This window comes from Phyllopteryx taeniolatus, chromosome 18 (genome assembly GCF_024500385.1).
Source record: "Phyllopteryx taeniolatus isolate TA_2022b chromosome 18, UOR_Ptae_1.2, whole genome shotgun sequence".
In the NCBI taxonomy this organism is placed as follows: Eukaryota; Metazoa; Chordata; class Actinopteri; order Syngnathiformes; family Syngnathidae; genus Phyllopteryx; species Phyllopteryx taeniolatus.
In genome coordinates this window covers 12,258,044-12,275,306 of record NC_084519.1, presented here as the reverse complement: position 1 = coordinate 12,275,306, position 17,263 = coordinate 12,258,044, and the positions used below count along the sequence as shown (strand labels likewise).

Genomic DNA, 17,263 nt, shown 5'->3' with positions numbered 1-17,263 from the left:
CACTCCCGCGACCCTAGTGAGGATAAGCGGTTCAGAAAATGGATGGATGGATAGAATGATAAAATGGCTGCATCGAGGCTGTTTCTTGCGAGCACCATCGTCTGCAAGCTTTCAAATCTGCTGCTAATAGCACCTTTTGAAATTAAGCATTTTATGGCCCAAGACTCAAACTGTTTGGAAAAAGTCAAAATTGCCGCCGGGAGCTAGCCACTTGATGCTCTTTTGTCTTACATTTTTCTTGTGGATGAAGCATCTTAAAGTCCAAAGTGGACCCAGAGGAGGAAGTCGAGGGGATATTTATCTTAAAGGCTTTTACAGCGGCGTCTGCAGCAGCCTGTGCATCAGTCACGCTTGTGTCTGTCTCCCTCACGCCTTCTCGCTCCACTCTTGGCCCCTCAGGCCACCGATCTGCATCTGTTGGGGCTCAAGCTGTTTTAAGACCATGGCTAAGTGGACAGGGTCAGAAGAAGGAGGAGGAGGAGGAGGCGGAGACGGGACATGAAGTGGATTCCGTGCAATCAGTGTTGATAATGCCAAAGTGCCGGGTCCACAGGAGGCACTTCTAGAATGGAAAACAGCATTCTGCTATTTACACTATGTTGCGTTTATACACAATAGCAGCATTTGTTCACCTATTTGTCCCGCTCATCTGTCCTCCATTCTCTTTCGAATGCTAACAGCTGTACTTTGTAGCCATCCATAAATAGCTATTTCCAGAGTTGGTTGTAACAATAGCCCCCAGCAGCGTGCTGTCAAAACTCAAATGAAAGGTTCCGACTAGTGTGATACTTGACATCGATCCTGTTTAGCTGAAACGTTACCATGGCAGAAATTAAAGAGCACAGGCTTTGAATACACAGATGCATATTGTCATAGCCTAAATCTAGTGACTGTTAGTTTTCAACACATGAATACAGTGGAAGCTGAAAGTTGAATACCCCTAAAGTTTTACAATTCTCAATGCAACCAACATTTGGGGATGAACTCCGCCTCTCATAAATAACCCCTTCATACAACAAAGAGCATGTATGAATGGATATTTTGTCTTTTTTTTTTTTTTGCTTTGTATTTTTTGTTCCCGTGGCCTCTTGTAAAAGTAATTTTGGCCCTCTGTATGTTCCACATATCCTGAGGACTGACAATAAAATGCTACCATACCATGCATACAATTCAAAGATAGAACTGCCATTAACATGTCACATGACATTTCTGCCTATGTAACTGAGAAAGAAAGGGTTTATGATTGCAGCAGCGTGACCGTAAACAAATGAATCCATTCTAAATTTGAATAAATTGGATATTGAAATCTTGCCCGAAGATGGCCGGGATAGGCTCCAGCACCCCAAGCGACCCTTGTGAGGATAAAGCGGTACAGGCAATGGATGGATGGATATTGAAAGAAGTAAGCAAGAATATCCCATGGTATTTATGATTTTCAGACTTAATAACGGCAAAAAAGAAGTACAAATAAGAACCCAGTTCTTGTAGTTGAGTGTCGTATTTTCCGGCTAAACAAAAGAAGGGAGGTTTTATGTAACTATGTGTATAAGTGGCATGTATCATCGTGATGATAAGGGTGATGACAGACCAACCCAGACCTCCCAATCATTACAAACCACAAATACTCCCCTGCAGTGTCAACATACGTGAGAAAGAAAGCATGCTTCCCTACTTGTATGCGCGTTAATAACTCCCATATTTCATAGGGGATGTTTAGGGTGCATATGATGATGCTCAGACTGAATATCGACTGGTTAGGACTCCGACTAGGAGCTCATCTAATTACCCAACAATGAGAGGGTGCAGACAAGGCTTTGGCAGACAAGCTTTAGGTTTTTACCAAAATGATAACGAAGGCCATTGTCAAATCATAGGGTAGAAATATGATACAGATGCTGCAGTGTTTAGTTCAAACCGCATCCTCTCAATTTAGGAACAATGGTTAATCTATTCCAGTCATCTGTGGTGTTTACGACAAGGCAAATCTGATATGGAGGGAGGCTTTAACACAGCGTGTGATTGACTGAGGTCACCCTAACCAGAGTCGCAGCACGAGCAGAGACACTGGTGCCATCGTAGCTTTAAAATGGGGTGGTGTCCCGCAGAGTTCAGTCCTAGGATTTCTGCTTTTCTCTCTATAGCCTTTGGAGAACATGATAATGTTAACATTGCATATCCTTTATATGTAGACAATGTACAATTCTCTGAAACAAATGGCAACATTGTGACTCCTAATTTTGTAATTTCTTTCAAAAATAAACAGCTCTTTGGCAACCATGAAATGTGTTGAGAATGAACTGCAGACATTTCTTTATCATGGGCACAAAAATAACATTTCCGTGACCTTATCAAACTATGATACAGTATAACTCTGCATCTGTGGAATCTTTGTTGCCATGCCCCTTGATTAGCTTTTTCATAAAAGCTGATTCTGTCAATGAGAAACATTTTTCCAGTGACCAGAATTTTCCACATTTTGAATTGTGGTCTTGTTTTTTCCTTTTAAAAACTTGGTTTAGTTTCCAAGTGATCTACCGTGTATCCTTGTTGGTTTATGGATTGTGGAAGATCTTACACAATCTGTTTGCTGCTCAGTTTGTTCAGAAATATAAAAATAAAAGAAATACAGCGATATCTTGGTTTACAAGTTCAATTCGTTCTGTGACTAAACTCAAAACTCAATTTACTCATTTTCCCCATTGAAAGAACTGCACGGATGTTGTGGCATTCACCGCTGCCATCATCTAGTGGTGGCATATATGAAGGTTGCTCATACCTCAAATTTTGGTCCACAACACAAAGCAAAAAATTGACCAAGCGACGACTCGTGAATCGGAAAACTTGTTAGTTGGTGCACTCGTAAGTCAAGGTACCACTGTAATATGTTACATTGCCAATCTGCTGCCAACACTAAAGCTTTATTAACTCTCCAGTAATGTTTCAACTAACATTTTACTATTCTTGACTGTCATATACGACTAAAAGCTGGTTAACTGCTGATGATAGTAAAACAATAAAAACTGAGTTTTAACTTTGATAACGAATGACAAAACGTGTAATGTCGCAATTTTGCAATTGCCATACAAGTGTAAGAAGAAGTTTACCGCTGTTAATGGTAAAACAATTAGTTGAGAAGTTTTGCCTTGAACTTGCTTGCAGACTGTCCCTGCCTTTCATGCTGAAGCCACAAAAAGTCCCACCACAACCTTTCCTCTCAACACCATGTCAGCGACAACAAATGAGTGTTTTCACAAGATACTGCCATTTGATGGCCTCAGCAGTCAGCAGCATCCCGTCCATTACCTCATGAGTCTGATACGAAGGAGTGAGTTTAGGCGGGCGGCACAGTTTGATGAATCAGCGTTGGTCACATCCACGTTGACCCAGGGGGAGCGTTACATAGCGGCCAGGCTGAGCTGACTTTGACGGTCGGTTCGTCTCTCCCACATGGAGTCAATAAGGATGTGGAAATAAAAACACGGCTGCTTTTAAAGGGCATGATCTATTTTGGAGTATAGCTCTTGCAGGGTCAAAAGTTAAACAAAATTGGCTGAGAAAAAAAGCATAGTCGTAAATAGTTTCAGATAATGCTTTTTTTCTGGAATGACTTGCCTTATCGCTAAGGTTTGCCAAAGTTGTTAACTGTATCAAAAAAAAATTACCTCAGCTCTTGGACATTTAATCAGGCATCTGGCTCAACACCATGACTATTCTGTATTTGTATCATGTTTGAGTTGTCATTGAGTCCTGCTCCTCCATCTTATTTCCCCAGTTTTTGGTGTTGTTTCTATTAGTTTCTATTACTCAATGTTTGTATATTTGACTACTTTGCTGTCTTTATCCGCCCTTGTACTTATACAAGCACTACAGGCGATGGACTAGACCCTGTTGTTCCCAAAAAATAGTAATTTTGCATCTTTCCAAGACGTTTTGGGCAATTCTATGCTCGCAACTTTGTAGGAAAACACTTTAGGGGGGGAGGACTTTATTTTACATGCAATCACTGCTGAGCATGTTACATTTTGCTTACATGTACCACATTTTCACAGTATTGTAGCAGAACCCACTTCCTTGATTGCTGTTCTGCACTTCTATAACTTGAAATTCCCTCAAAAAAACTATTTTTGTCATCTCTCTGAGGCACCCCCAAGGCTCTCTGTTGTGAATTTCCTGACAACAGTTTGACATCCGCATTCAAGTTTAACGGTACACGGAGATATTGTAAATCCGCACCTGAAAACAGTCAGAAAATCAGGCGTGACACAGGTCTTCTTTGGCACACCGGATCACAGCACGCTAAAGTGGCACGGCACAGTAGTCGGGAATTACTTCCAAAGTATATCATGTATCATTATAGCCTCCACCTAAACCTCATAGCCTCATAAACTTACGGTAAAGAACACGGAAGTCATTAATTTACTATACTAAACAATCAAAAATGGTGTGCCTTCTTAATGGTCAATAAAGTATTACTCAGACAATCGGCAAACCCAAAATTTGGCCCACAACCCATTTCGGGTCCGAACCCTAGGAATGGGAAACCTTGCTCTACGTCAATACAAGCCAAAGGTCCAATCTCGGCCTGAGTAGGATGGACAAAAATGGGATGATAATGTCATCAAGAGTTTGACGACAGCAAAACAGAGCTCACATTGTGCTTATTTAATACCAGAATTAATGCAGTAGTATGAAAGAACATTTTATATTATTGTAGCCCGTCTGTCTTTATGAGGTAGCTCCACAGCTGAGTGGTTTTGTCACTCATTGTTATGAGTGAACAGTGTCAGAAGTGCGACTATTTCTGTCCGCATCCATGTTAATGATGTTAACTGTGTGTGTGCGTGTGTGTGTGTGTGTGTGTCTGTGGGCGCGCGCGCGCACATTGTTTTAGTTTGTCTATGACCACGGTGAGGTCTGTATAACTATGAAAGTAAATACTGCATTTTGTGAATAGAGGGAGACAGCATAACATTGCCTTGACAGAATGTTTTTCGATTGACCCATACTCTTACTTAGTTTGTTTATTTGTTGTAAAATACTGGTTGGACTTGATAGGATCTGACTCATACGCCAAGGCATTTTTTTTTAACCCTCTCTATCTTTAAAACTTCAGGGATTCTCTCCACTGTACATGGGGGAAAAAAAACAAGAACCGCATTGGTTTTGAATTATATGCCTGACATCCAAGATCCCATCAGAATGTTTATCAGCTCTTAAAGAGTCAAAATTGTCTTTACTGAAGGATATACGGTGTACCCTCGCTGTTCACGGGGAAGAGGGACCGACCCCCATCGCAAATAGCGAATTTCCATGAGTACTTCATGCTCTCCTAAAAGTAAAGTAAACCCTAAATATACCAAACTATGATCCCATAACACTTTTATAGCATTATTTACTCAATCCCAGTGGGTTCCAGGCATCTATTAGGTGTAAGGAATTTGTTAGGGTTAAGCTTTTTTATAATTACATCAAACATATTTTTAAGCATTTTTCAGACAATAACAAACACTGAAATAATAGATACTGCATTACAGTATGCGCATGTAATATCATCTGACTCTGAAGGATTCGATTTTTGTCGCCTACTAATGCTTTTATTTATTTATTTTTGACTCTACGAATTGTCAATGTTTGGCCACTTTTCCTCCATAATACTCCGTACAGCAAACAGCCATGTTTGTTTGTTTTTAACTCATTCATAAACTTCATCTTTACAGATGCCACATCTAATCTGCAATTGGGCTGTGTATTGGCTAAGACAACATGAGGTTATCAGTCAGAGCAAGGCTAATTTCCAGCCCCCTTTTATTATTTTCTTGAGGTATTTGGATGCAGCGCTTGTTTGTTTCAAGTGGATGATTTTGACCTGTGACCTGTATAGGATAGACTGAGTTTTTGAGCCAACAGACAAAACCTGCTTGTCTCATCCCTTTTTTTTTTCTTTTTTTTTTTGCTCAGGGTTTTCGGTGATTCTTATTCATGCATTTCCAAATAATCACCGTCAATAACTTCCTAGCATATCTAGCTTCCTGCCAACAGCCTCAGATCATTTCCTGCCAGAGCCTTCTCGGGTGAATTAAGGGCTTCACTCAATGGCAGCTGGAACATTCTAATTGTGGCTTTTTTTTTTTAAATATTGAATTTCCTCTTACTATACATTGGAGTGTCTGTGAATGTTTTTATAACCATGTTATGAGATGTTCTGTATCTGCTGGTTCTAACTTTGTAGGCATACATTATGCAGTTTCTGTGGGCTGAAGTAGACAAAGCAATGTTTCCATGGTCACATGAAAATGGAAATAGATTGTTTATGATGCATGGCTGTTGTGAAGATGGCGAATAAATTAGAAACATTTAGAGCACAGTTAAAAAAAAACAGTGTGGATGTTCAAAACCACTACACCAGTATGCTCTTGCTATACATTCCATGTTCCACTGTGCAAGTATATACACATGCATATGAAATTACACTAGAGTTGTTTGTCCTCTCAAGACTAAATTGAACAGATATTATCTTCTGTGGTGGCAAGACAACAATGAAACGGGTGTTAATCCTAGCCCCTGACACGCATACTTTCAGTCTATTTATTTTAATGAAGTCAAAAGCCCTGCTTTCACAATGTGCTGTTTATGCCTCCGCTTGGCTGAGGTCATTCTGTGATGCCAATTGTTGAGTGTGGGTTGGACAAAAACAAGACAAATATCAAATAAAATCCTGTTAGTCAAGTGTGTCCATTAATGATGTCAACCATGTGTGTTTGTGTGTGTGTGAGCAGTTGAACTTCACTATTATAGTTTAAATAGGCACTGCCTAGAAACCAGATGTTCCATTTGTATACCAACATTATTGTCTGAATGCACTTTTATGTGACAACAACATTAACTTCAAATTACAATGAAGTAAAACAAAGAAAAGTGTGACACCGACCGTAGAACTTGAATTTATTGTGGACGTACAGTAGCATAGTGAAAAGTGGCACACATGACTGTTTCCTGGCTGTTCAGTACAATACAGCTTAAGTAACAGTATGGCCACATGAAAACATAATGTATTAAAAACAGACTGTATTTATAGCCTCTCAAAGAAAAATGCTAGACTGGGCCTTAAAACATTACCATGTAAAATGTGTTCCATGCATTCCATTATCAGGCACATTGATCATGCAACTCAGAACGCACGTTGAGGCCCCAGTCCGTTCCCCACGGCTGGGGCACCCTGTGCTTCGCCGGGCTTCTATGTTATTTGTAAATAGTTGTAGTAAATCAAGCTAAACATTGCTCTTTACTGGCATTTGTTCCTGCCCATATTGTTATGACTGTGTGTGCCTTAGCTATACGTCAGGCTAGGTTGGTAGGTATATATGGTAGACCCTGACTCTCCCTCGTTTTCCTTGTACGACTCAATAACACCACAATATTATACGGAGAGGAAGAAGTTACGTGATTTCCTGAGTATATTGTTAAATCGCATAGCTCTAGTAAGCATACTTTAAAAAAATAATAAGAATAATAATGACATTCAATAAACAGTTATTAACACTGTATTCTACAATTGTTTTTAAAATAATCTTAGACCTAATTTTCATACCCAAACATTTTCTTGCCATTAGTGATTTTCTTTGCTCCAAGAAAGAGTAAATGTCATGGTCTGTGTTTTGGTTTGGGTTGAGTGTAGTTTTGTTTTCCTGTGTTCCATGTTTGTCGTGTGCTCATTTACTTATTGTGTCCACCTGTTCTCGTCAACCTTCTATTGTGTCGACCAATCAGCTCTCTCCACCCACTCGTGTCTTGTCCAGGTGTTCCTAGTTGTCTCGTCAATGTGTTAGTATTTAGTTCACTGGTTTCTTTCAGTTCTTGTCGGTTCATTGTCATTGCAGTATGTCATTGTCAGGTGTCCTTGTCTCTGTATGTGCCACGTCTTAGTTACCAGTCATGTTTTGTTTCCATTTTTGGTTTATTCAAGTGTTTGTGTGTTACTTTGGTTATCTTTTTGTGGGACTTTGTTTTGTTTGCTTTATCCATGTTCCTTGTTTGCCCTTTTTTTGGAAATCAAATCTAATTTTTGGAGACTCCTTCACTCCTGCCCTGCCTCTGTGCTTCCCTGCACTTGGGTCCTCCACATTTTTGCCTTGCCTTCCTCGCCTTCAAATGACCTAACCGTGACAGTAAAGTCCATATGAAGGTCGCAATCATGGCAAAAATATCTGTCTATTGACATCAATATTACACCAAATATCACCACCAGGTTAGTGTACTCATCTGGACGGAAGTTTGTTTAGTTTGTTGGCCCTGGTCTGATCTCATTTTGGATTTAGCGTGGTTTAATATTTCACTATATCCCCCGTGGCTTACAGGGGCTTTGTCACAACTGCACTGGTCAGCACATGGGCAACAAAACACACACACACACACTTTGGCTCGGGAAAAGAGCCATAGTGACCACAAAGCTGAGCCCTGCCAGTGTAAACATGGGCCATTGTTCTGAACACTCTTTTCCCGCCTAGTATCTTCCCGCCCAGCGACCATTCAAAGCTTTTGCCACCAAGTGGGGTGTCTCGTTTCCATGAAGCGGTATAGTAACACCACTGACTCACAACCACTGTGCCGCGGCACACTAGAGCTCATCAGGTGTGCAGCAGGAAATTATCTAATTTCACTTTTTTGGTCCAAAGATTATTATTACATCTATCCCACTGACATGTAGTGGCAGGCAGAACAATGCAATACTCTGAGTAAATACATTTGGTGGTAAGCTGAGAGGACAGCTCATAATTATTTCAGTATATATATTTTTTTAACATTTTTGTTTAGTAGTGTGCGGTGAGATTTTTCTAATGCAAAAAAAGCGCCTCGGACAAATAAATGTTAGGAAACATAGTAGTACACTATTGTTTCGAACAGTAAGGCCTGATCTTGTTCAGCAACATTAATAATGTGACACAGCAAGATGGCACAGTGTATCCTACCAATTAATTCCACAAAGGATAACATTGTACAACATCCATCATTTTCAGTTTTCTGTGTCTGTGTAACACAAAAAGACAAGCCTTGTTTGAGAAAAGGCCCATTTTAGATACTGTACCACAACGCAGGGGTCTCAGAAGAGTAATAACACATTATAACTGAGGTCGGACAGTTAAAGCATTCAACCAATGTTTTCTGGAAAAATACCTCTTGCGGAAAACCTTTTCTTGCACTATGTCATACTATAATGTCAGCGGATCGTGCTTCAGCATACTGGGTTGGTGGAGAGGTTTCGCTTTAGATGGCTTGTGGCACACTGTGGCGTCTCATAGCTGTGACCCTGGGCCACATATGCAGCAAATTAGAGCCAATCAGAAGGCTGTAATCAAGGTGCAGTGTGGGTGACGGTTGCAGCGTGGTAGAAGGGGAGGGGTGCTTTGGGAGCCATGATTAGGATGCCAGAATGATGAGGAAAGCTGCCTTTCTCACCTCCACTTACAGGGGGCTCGTTGATTTAGTTGGTACCAGCCAATTTTGAATGAACTGGGGTATCAAATTCTTGGGTTTTATAACCAATTTAGTTAGCATATTGTGTGGTTTAGCCACATGAGATGCGTCAATTACAGAAAGGTATTGAAATTTAAGTTTGTCAGACCTGCAAGATACCTCAAAACAGATGTGCTTGCATAGTACGTATAGTATTAGTTTGGCATTATTAAACGATACTTTTCGCATGGAAAAATTGTGGAAGTGTTCTTCAACGGCTTTCATTGGTTCTGTTGATATTAGCTATTATTGCTTATTGTGCGATGGTAGCATTAAAGGTATTTTTTGTTTGATTTTACTGAAGGAAGGTTCCATAATGGTTGATGGCAACATTCACTTAGCAGCTCATATAGTGGCTGAATGTTCCAAATTCAGTCCCCAGCTGGATTACAAGTCTCACTCGCAAACTCCTCGGGGAATATTTTTCACTTTCTCTCACATCGCAAGCAGTTTTTGACAAGGACGTACATGCTCGTTTTTGTTATTTTCATATTACAGTCCCACACATTTTTAACTGTTAAAGCAATCGATATCAGGAAACAGCTGATTTGTCTTCATTGACCATTAGTCACGAGTAACGCAGACACTCTGCGGAGGTGTAATTTACAACTGATCTGGCAGGGTGCACAAACACCCAGACTGGACTGTAGCTCAGCCCGTCAAATCCACATGAGAGTAGGAGCAGGAATGTGATCGCCCACTACATTGTGGGTTTGCTTCGGGGAGGAAAGGGGGCAGACTACCTGACTCACTCACAGGACACTGTGAGGTTTAGGAGGAGGTATATGGGGGGGGGGGGGGGTTATTGGTGGGGGGTTTTCGGGAAACAGTGCAAAGTCAAAGAAGTTGTAAGTATGAATCACATAAGATTCTTTAAATAGAACACATTTTTTCCATGTTTTTGTAATTTGTTTTTTTTCCCTTTAGATGCAAAATGCAGAACATTGATTGTGAGTCACCATGTTTTGAATTTTATAAAAGTGAATTTACAGCCTTACTATAATTCACCGGACCTGTTAGTCAGGCAGGCAGTGTATGACTCACAAATCCTGTGTTCAAATAATCTGTGCTGTTAGTTCAAAGGCCATGAAGGATATATTATAATACTCTTATGTCCTCCACTTCCTTTTCCTGCGTGGGCATCCATCTCTCTGAAGTCCCAAAGAAGCTACTCCAGGAACAAAGCTCCAGACCACCAGCGTACTCCCCACCATCCAGCGCCCATGACCCCAACATAGTGGGAGACGGCCCTCCTGAGGGGACCTCGGTCAAACGCCCCGACATTGTTCCAGGCGAGTAAAACTACACACACACCTACACGTGTACGTGGGTCAGGCTCCTCGTAGCTCCCATGGAGAGACGTTAACACTAAACAGTCACCAGGCGCCCCCAGGCTTCAAAGAGGAACAATATTGAGGTCTCAAATCAGGGAATACATGAACATTTAAGTCACATAGGTCCAACTGTTTCCATATGTGTTTTAGCAGGGCCATATATGATCAGCGGCCTAAAAATATGCTAAGTCAATGGATTGCACTTATTTATATGTGACCACAGTCTAAAATCAGTCATCCAAACTCCCGGAAAGTGGGCGGAGACATGGCAAAAGGAATGAAAAGCGAATGAAGGGACAGTTAACAAAGCTATATTCATGACACAAGGCAGCCTGCATCCAGAACAATAATTACTGCTGATGAGGAGGATAGATGAACCAATGTGGACAGGGAATCTATGCATCAGTGATGACAGTCCCTCATGCTTGAATGGCCTTGACCTTCTCGGAAGCACCTTCCAACTTTCCAGCTGTCTGGAAAAACGGGTTTCTGTCTGTGATAGAGTGATATGGGAGGAATATTGTGAAGACATGGAGGTGGAACGTGACACGTCGACGTTAAAGAATACCTTCCTGATCACATCGTATGTTGTTTCTTTTTGTGTTCGGAGGAAAAGAGATTTCTAAATACACTGTTTTCTGATAAATGACAAGCTCTCTAAATGTAGGTTTTCGTTTTTTTTTTACACTGCAGAAAACATCGGAAAATGAGTTTTTTTTTTTTTTACCAGCTTCATTGCTTAAAAAAGCATTTTGATATAATTGTGGGCAAAGGGCAGCACGATGATACGTGCGGTTAGCAGGCTTGCCTCATAGTCAGCAGTTCTGAGTTTGAATCTCAGTTTTGGCCTTTCTGTGCAAAGTTTGTTGAAAAACATGCATGTTAGGTTGATTGAAGACTCTAAATTACCAATTGGTTTGTCTAGATGTACCCTGCGAGTGAATAGCGACCAGTCCATGGTCTACACCACCTTTTTCCCAAAGTCAGCTGGGATAGGCTCCAGCTCACCCATCACCCTGAACAGGACTATACATGACCACAAATGGGAAGAAATCTTTTAAAATACATTTTAGAATAGATCCTCGCAGTGTTACCAACTAAATGAGATGTTAATGATCCATAATGACTCATTTCACCTGTTAAGATTGTCTTGTTTATTTTTCTGGCTGGCTTACTGTGTGTGATTGTGAATTCTTGGTAATGTGAACTGACATTTACGCCACAGCCGTAGGTCCAGGTGGAAACGTTTACACATTCCAGTCTTAACCATGTTTATCAGATAAGAAGTCTGATACACCTTAATTATGTCGCTTTTGTGTGACATTTCGCCAAATAATGCTCAACCACGATGACTAAAACATCATCACAATTATGCTAGCAGTGCAAAGATTTCTGTTTATTTTGGATCTGTTTACATCTTGATTATTTCAGTGAGGTGTTGCTCGTTTGTGGGGTGAAAGGGTAGTTGTTAAAAGCACCCACCTAAATAGCAAAGACAGTTTATAAAAATAGGGAGATTGTCCTCAAAAGCCATAAACCTTCGTACGAGTAATTAAGTCATGGACCGTCACAGGTTGTATTGATTAATGAACATTTCATTATGGCGGAAGATTGTATCAGGTCTTAAAAGACAGTGGGGATCGGAGTATCTGTCTTGGGCAGGATGTGTTTGTTTCCAAGAGCAGAAATTGAGGAAGGGGTCCAGTTTGTGCTCTCCTCATACAGTATGTGATGACGTCCCCACAAGACACGGACATGGGGGCAAAAGAGGACAAACGGAAGTCAAGAAGACGATCTTCAGTCTTCGCCTGGGGCCTAACCGGCCGCAGATTCCGTTCTCGAGACCGTTACTTTTGAACTTTTGTCATATATTTTCTGTAATTCTTGTTAGTTAATTGTGAATGCGAAATTTGACCAAGCGCCGGAGATGGACCCACGTCTGCCCTTCTGATTTCGAGAAATAGTCACCCCAATTTTTGGCCAAGGAGCACTTCCGGCATAGTAACAGTTCAGATAGCAGGATGCTACAACAAGAGTGTAAAGTTTAACACCCTCGACTTTGAATTAAAAGCAATTGTCGTTGTCCCAGATGCTGGCACTGACATCGGAACGCATGTAATTATCTGAATGCGTTAGGCCGCAACAGCAGCATTAACGGACACAATTGACACGGCAATGCATTTCAGACAAATAAATGCAGACTCTACCCTTATCCCTCTGATGCTTGCAGTTTGCCGACAAAGCAGTGTAAAAGAAGCTTGTGTGAAAGCCATAGTTCAAAATTTCCCAGATTGGTTATCTTGTTCTTAATGGCCTGAGTCAGGTTGGATTCTGTTGCGGTAGTGCCACGTTATCTTGTTCATCACAAGACTGAATGTGTTTGATGCATCATCTCTGAGCAAAATGAATAAAACACCCACATAGACGCTGTGGGATGACTCAGCTGCTCAGAAGCGCTTTACTGTAAATGACCCAACTGGTGGCATCGTGATCTGACGGCACATGTGGTAAATACAATGAATGAAGTTCATTTAGTGTGTCTCATTGCATTTCGGAACAGATTCTAGTCTGAAAATCGTACCGCTAACATCCTGAACCTCTCAATTGTCTCTCAGGTTTATCCAATCTGACTCGGGCTTTCCTGTCGTTCCCTCTCGTTCCAGACCGGAAGCGCACCAGAGAGACCAGCGCCAACCAGGAGAGGTATCCAGAGGTCGGAAGAGGGGGAGGCGAGACGCCGTTGAGGCCCCCGGAGATGAATCCCATTATCAACTCCACTTCCAGCTCCAGCATGGCCCTCATTAGCAACGCACTGGCGGCCTACACATACGTTTCAAGTAGGAACACGTTCAAATAATCGAGTTACGTGTCTGGTGATAGTTAATAATCTGAAATCGGACCAGAGACAAAACTAGGAAAGTTAATTTTGTAAGACTGATGCTGATCTAAGGCTTTACAATGCAGATGTTCGTGTCCAATTTCCACATTAGTGCCTGCATTCACATCTACGTTCATGTGACCCACATGCAATATCCAGAGAGTTCTCGGACAAAGTTCCGCTCCTATGACGGCGTTGCAACCCAAATTTGTAGTCTATTATTAACTTACACTAACACAGTAGCATTCATAAAACACTTCTAGGTCATAGATAAACAGTGATGCCGGTCACGTGTTACTTTGTAAGCGCACTTTACTCCAAAAATCCGCCATTTTGAGTAACGAGCAAAGTAACACGTTACGTTTAATTGGACTACAGTTACTTCTTCAATCCAACAATAGTTACTTTTCCATCATCAATGTCTCTCACCAAACAGTAATTTGTAGCTGGTGATTCCATCAAAGAGCAGTCCAACTGTGCAGAAGCATTAAACTGAGACCACACTTTTTTCCAACAAATAGAAGAAAGCGATTGAGAAGTGATTGTTTATTGCGCAATGCAAAGTGATGGTGCAGTACCATAAAAGTGCAAAGAAATGCACGATTTCACTGTCGCCACATTATTTTGTGTTATTTTCCTTAGTAAAAAGTGTATTTGATTGTTGTTACATTTTTATTTACTCATTAAGAAAACTGTTATACTGGCCTGTTAAACACAATTCATACTGAGTGCGCGATTATCAATCGGTCATGGAGGGTAAGGACTGACTCACTGAAGGACTTACAATACTTAGCTTCAATAATATTTGCAAAGAAAAGTGAGAACTCTCAACTTCGTCTGTGAGCTGGTTGAACACGCTTGCATGGCTGACGTCACGTAGTAAGACTAAAATGTTTTCTCGCTCTTCGCATCAAAATTACTGTGGTGGGAGCAATTGTGTTTGTGCGTCACTCATGTTTACGTGCACGCATGCACAAAGGCCCGTACACACACACAGAGTTGCTTTTATGGACCTCAATTGACAGTGTACTGAGAATGGTGTGTTTGTTTACGTTTAGGAACTTACTGTATTGTATTGGCATGTCAAGTCTGCACAAAGTTTCTGATTTAATGTGGCTTCAACTACACTAATATTTAAGTTTTTGCTTCATGTTGATGAAGACATTCTGTAACTTGTGCGGCGTACATTACCAAATAATGGGTACAGTTAAGCTAATGCTTAGCTGCTGAAAGTAACTAAAAAGTTACTTTTTTCTAAGTAAGTTTCTTTTGAAATCAGGTCATCAGTAAAGTAACTATGTTACTTTTTCAAGGTAATTGTGGCAACACTGTAGATAAAACAATCAAATGAATAACAGTATAATGAGCACAATGGTAACTTAGCGTGCCTTGTTGCGCCACATATTCTTACTCGCCAGTTCAGCAACAGTAAGTCAAAACATTACTCCGCAGGCCCCCCTTGCTTTGCCTGTTTTAGGATCTATGCGCTTTCAAGCTTTCAGTAGTTTTGATGCACTGCATTGTTTTTTTATGTCCAGTTGACACTGACAGGGTTAATTCAATCTGCCCGCTTACACTGAGCTCACATTGCTTCAATGGTCCCACTATATTACAGGCTTTGATTAGTTGTTATTCTATTTTTTTATACTGTTTGTGCAATATTTCTTTCTTAGCCATTGCTCTTGCTCTCTCAATATATTATGTCTTGTTTATTATGTGCCGTAAATGCAACAAAACCATGCCTAGGGTATATTTAAATAAGGTATTTCTATTATACAAATTTCACTTATTGCGGAGGTGGACTGGAATTTAAACAAAGGGCAGCAATTATTGTAGTAACTGTCACATATCACTCACTTTTGTGCTCATTATCTTTCCGCTCTACACCAGACCACCCAGAGAGGGCAGCGCTCTTCTTTGTCTGTGGCGTCTGTCTGGGCCTCTTCCTCACCCTCTTCGCGCTGGTGGTCCAGATCTCCTGTCGCACTGACTGCCAGCCCCGCCGGCAGCCCGCCGCCAAGAAACGAGCTCGCCCCGCCGCCGACTCGTCGTCGGACTCCAGCGACTCCGACTCAGACTGGGACGCCAGCTCGGACCTGTCGGCGCGGCGGCACCGACGCTTCGAGCGCACGCTCAACATGAATGTGTTTACGTCGGCTGAGGAGCTGGAGCGAGCGCAGAGGCTTGAGGAGAGGGAGCGCATCATCAGGGAGATCTGGATGAACGGGCAACCAGACGTCCCCGGAACGCGGAGTCTCAATCGGTATTACTGACCACCGTTTTGAATGGAACGCTTACTTGAACAAGTCTTAGGATGGTTCGCACCTGCCAACCGACAGGGGGTAATACAGACTTGAGAGGAGAGAATTCCCCCTGAGGTCGTTAGCCTTTTCCTTTGGGTATCATAAGTTTTACCCCATCTGTGGAGTGTTTTTTCGCCTCCTCTGCATCTCAGCTGTAGCGTACCGCCGGAAGCGAGGGGATGAAAGGCTAAACTGCCTCGCCTGTGACCTCAAGAGGCCTTTTTTTTTTAATTTTTTTTTTTTAAGTGGGCCGTTATGGTTTTTAGCTGCCTTGGACCAGTACAGGCCTGTGGACACTTCACGGTGATTAAAGGAGCGAGGACTCAGGCAGCTGTAACTTAGTTCTTTAGTCAGCATTCAAGCCCAAGAACTCCACAGGACAATCATTTATTTTTTTTCCACAGAATATGCTGCCTTTTACAAAACCAAAAGATATTTTTTTTTCCCCCCCTAAACCCTTATGAAATCTATTTTATAATATTTAATAGTTTATTGATGTTTGTGTATTTTTGTTCTCACGTATAGTTTATAATGAGATATTTTTATACTTGGCAAAGGTGGTCCGGCGCCTCAGGGATACAATCCTACAGTGTCTGTGTTTGGTTTTGCCTTCTAAGAGGGGGATCAGCCCTTTTTTTAATCATGTACGTTGGCATTTAAAGAGAAAAAAAATAACATACAGAGAGCCTCAAAGAGGTTTTTAGTGATTTAACCTTATTTTTGATACAGTATGTGGAACTCACAGTGCAGTGCCTTTTCAAGCTATGAGGTCTCTCACAGATCTATTGACTAGAAATACCAAATAATCGAGTGTATTTCCTTTTAGTCATTTTTAGTTGCTTTTGCTAAAGTGAAACACGTGTTGAACGGAACTCATAACCATCTGGAAGCATCCATCACTGTGAGATAAGATTTCAAATCACATGGCCAAATATTAATATAAGCTATTTACAATCCAGTTCTGTTTGTGCTTCTCTGGATTCAAGTGCAGAAATGACAATATTTTTCACTTAAAATGTTTTTTATTTTCTTTTCTTTTTTTTAAACTTGAGTAACGGATAGCACACAGAATATATTAGGGTCACCCACATTGGGACAGCCTGTCTAAGCTGTATTTTTTTAGAACTTTTCTTGTTTTCATTTGAATATGAACATGGCGATAGCTGACAAAACGCGAGACCAAGAGATGACTCCTGTGTTTGGAATAAACTGTTCAAAAATATTACGTCTTCTGGTTC

The 17,263-nt window shown here is 41.1% G+C and overlaps 1 protein-coding gene across 3 annotated transcripts in view; it reads left to right on the top strand.

Annotated features, from left to right (window-relative positions):
- LOC133468740 (protein eva-1 homolog A) overlaps positions 1 to 17,247 on the top strand; it is a 258,339-nt gene extending 241,092 nt beyond the window's left edge. For 2 of the 3 annotated variants that reach the window (XM_061755029.1, XM_061755031.1), the window contains 3 exons: positions 10,668 to 10,802; positions 13,508 to 13,681; positions 15,613 to 17,247. In XM_061755029.1, the coding sequence (XP_061611013.1) occupies positions 10,668 to 10,802; positions 13,508 to 13,681; positions 15,613 to 15,995 (692 nt within the window). In that variant the 3' untranslated portion in view covers positions 15,996 to 17,247. Of the gene's footprint in view, positions 1 to 10,429; positions 10,461 to 10,667; positions 10,803 to 13,507; positions 13,682 to 15,612 lie in introns of those variants that run through there. The other variant, XM_061755030.1, reaches the window with a different exon arrangement.
- Positions 17,248 to 17,263: the final 16 nt, after the last annotated feature.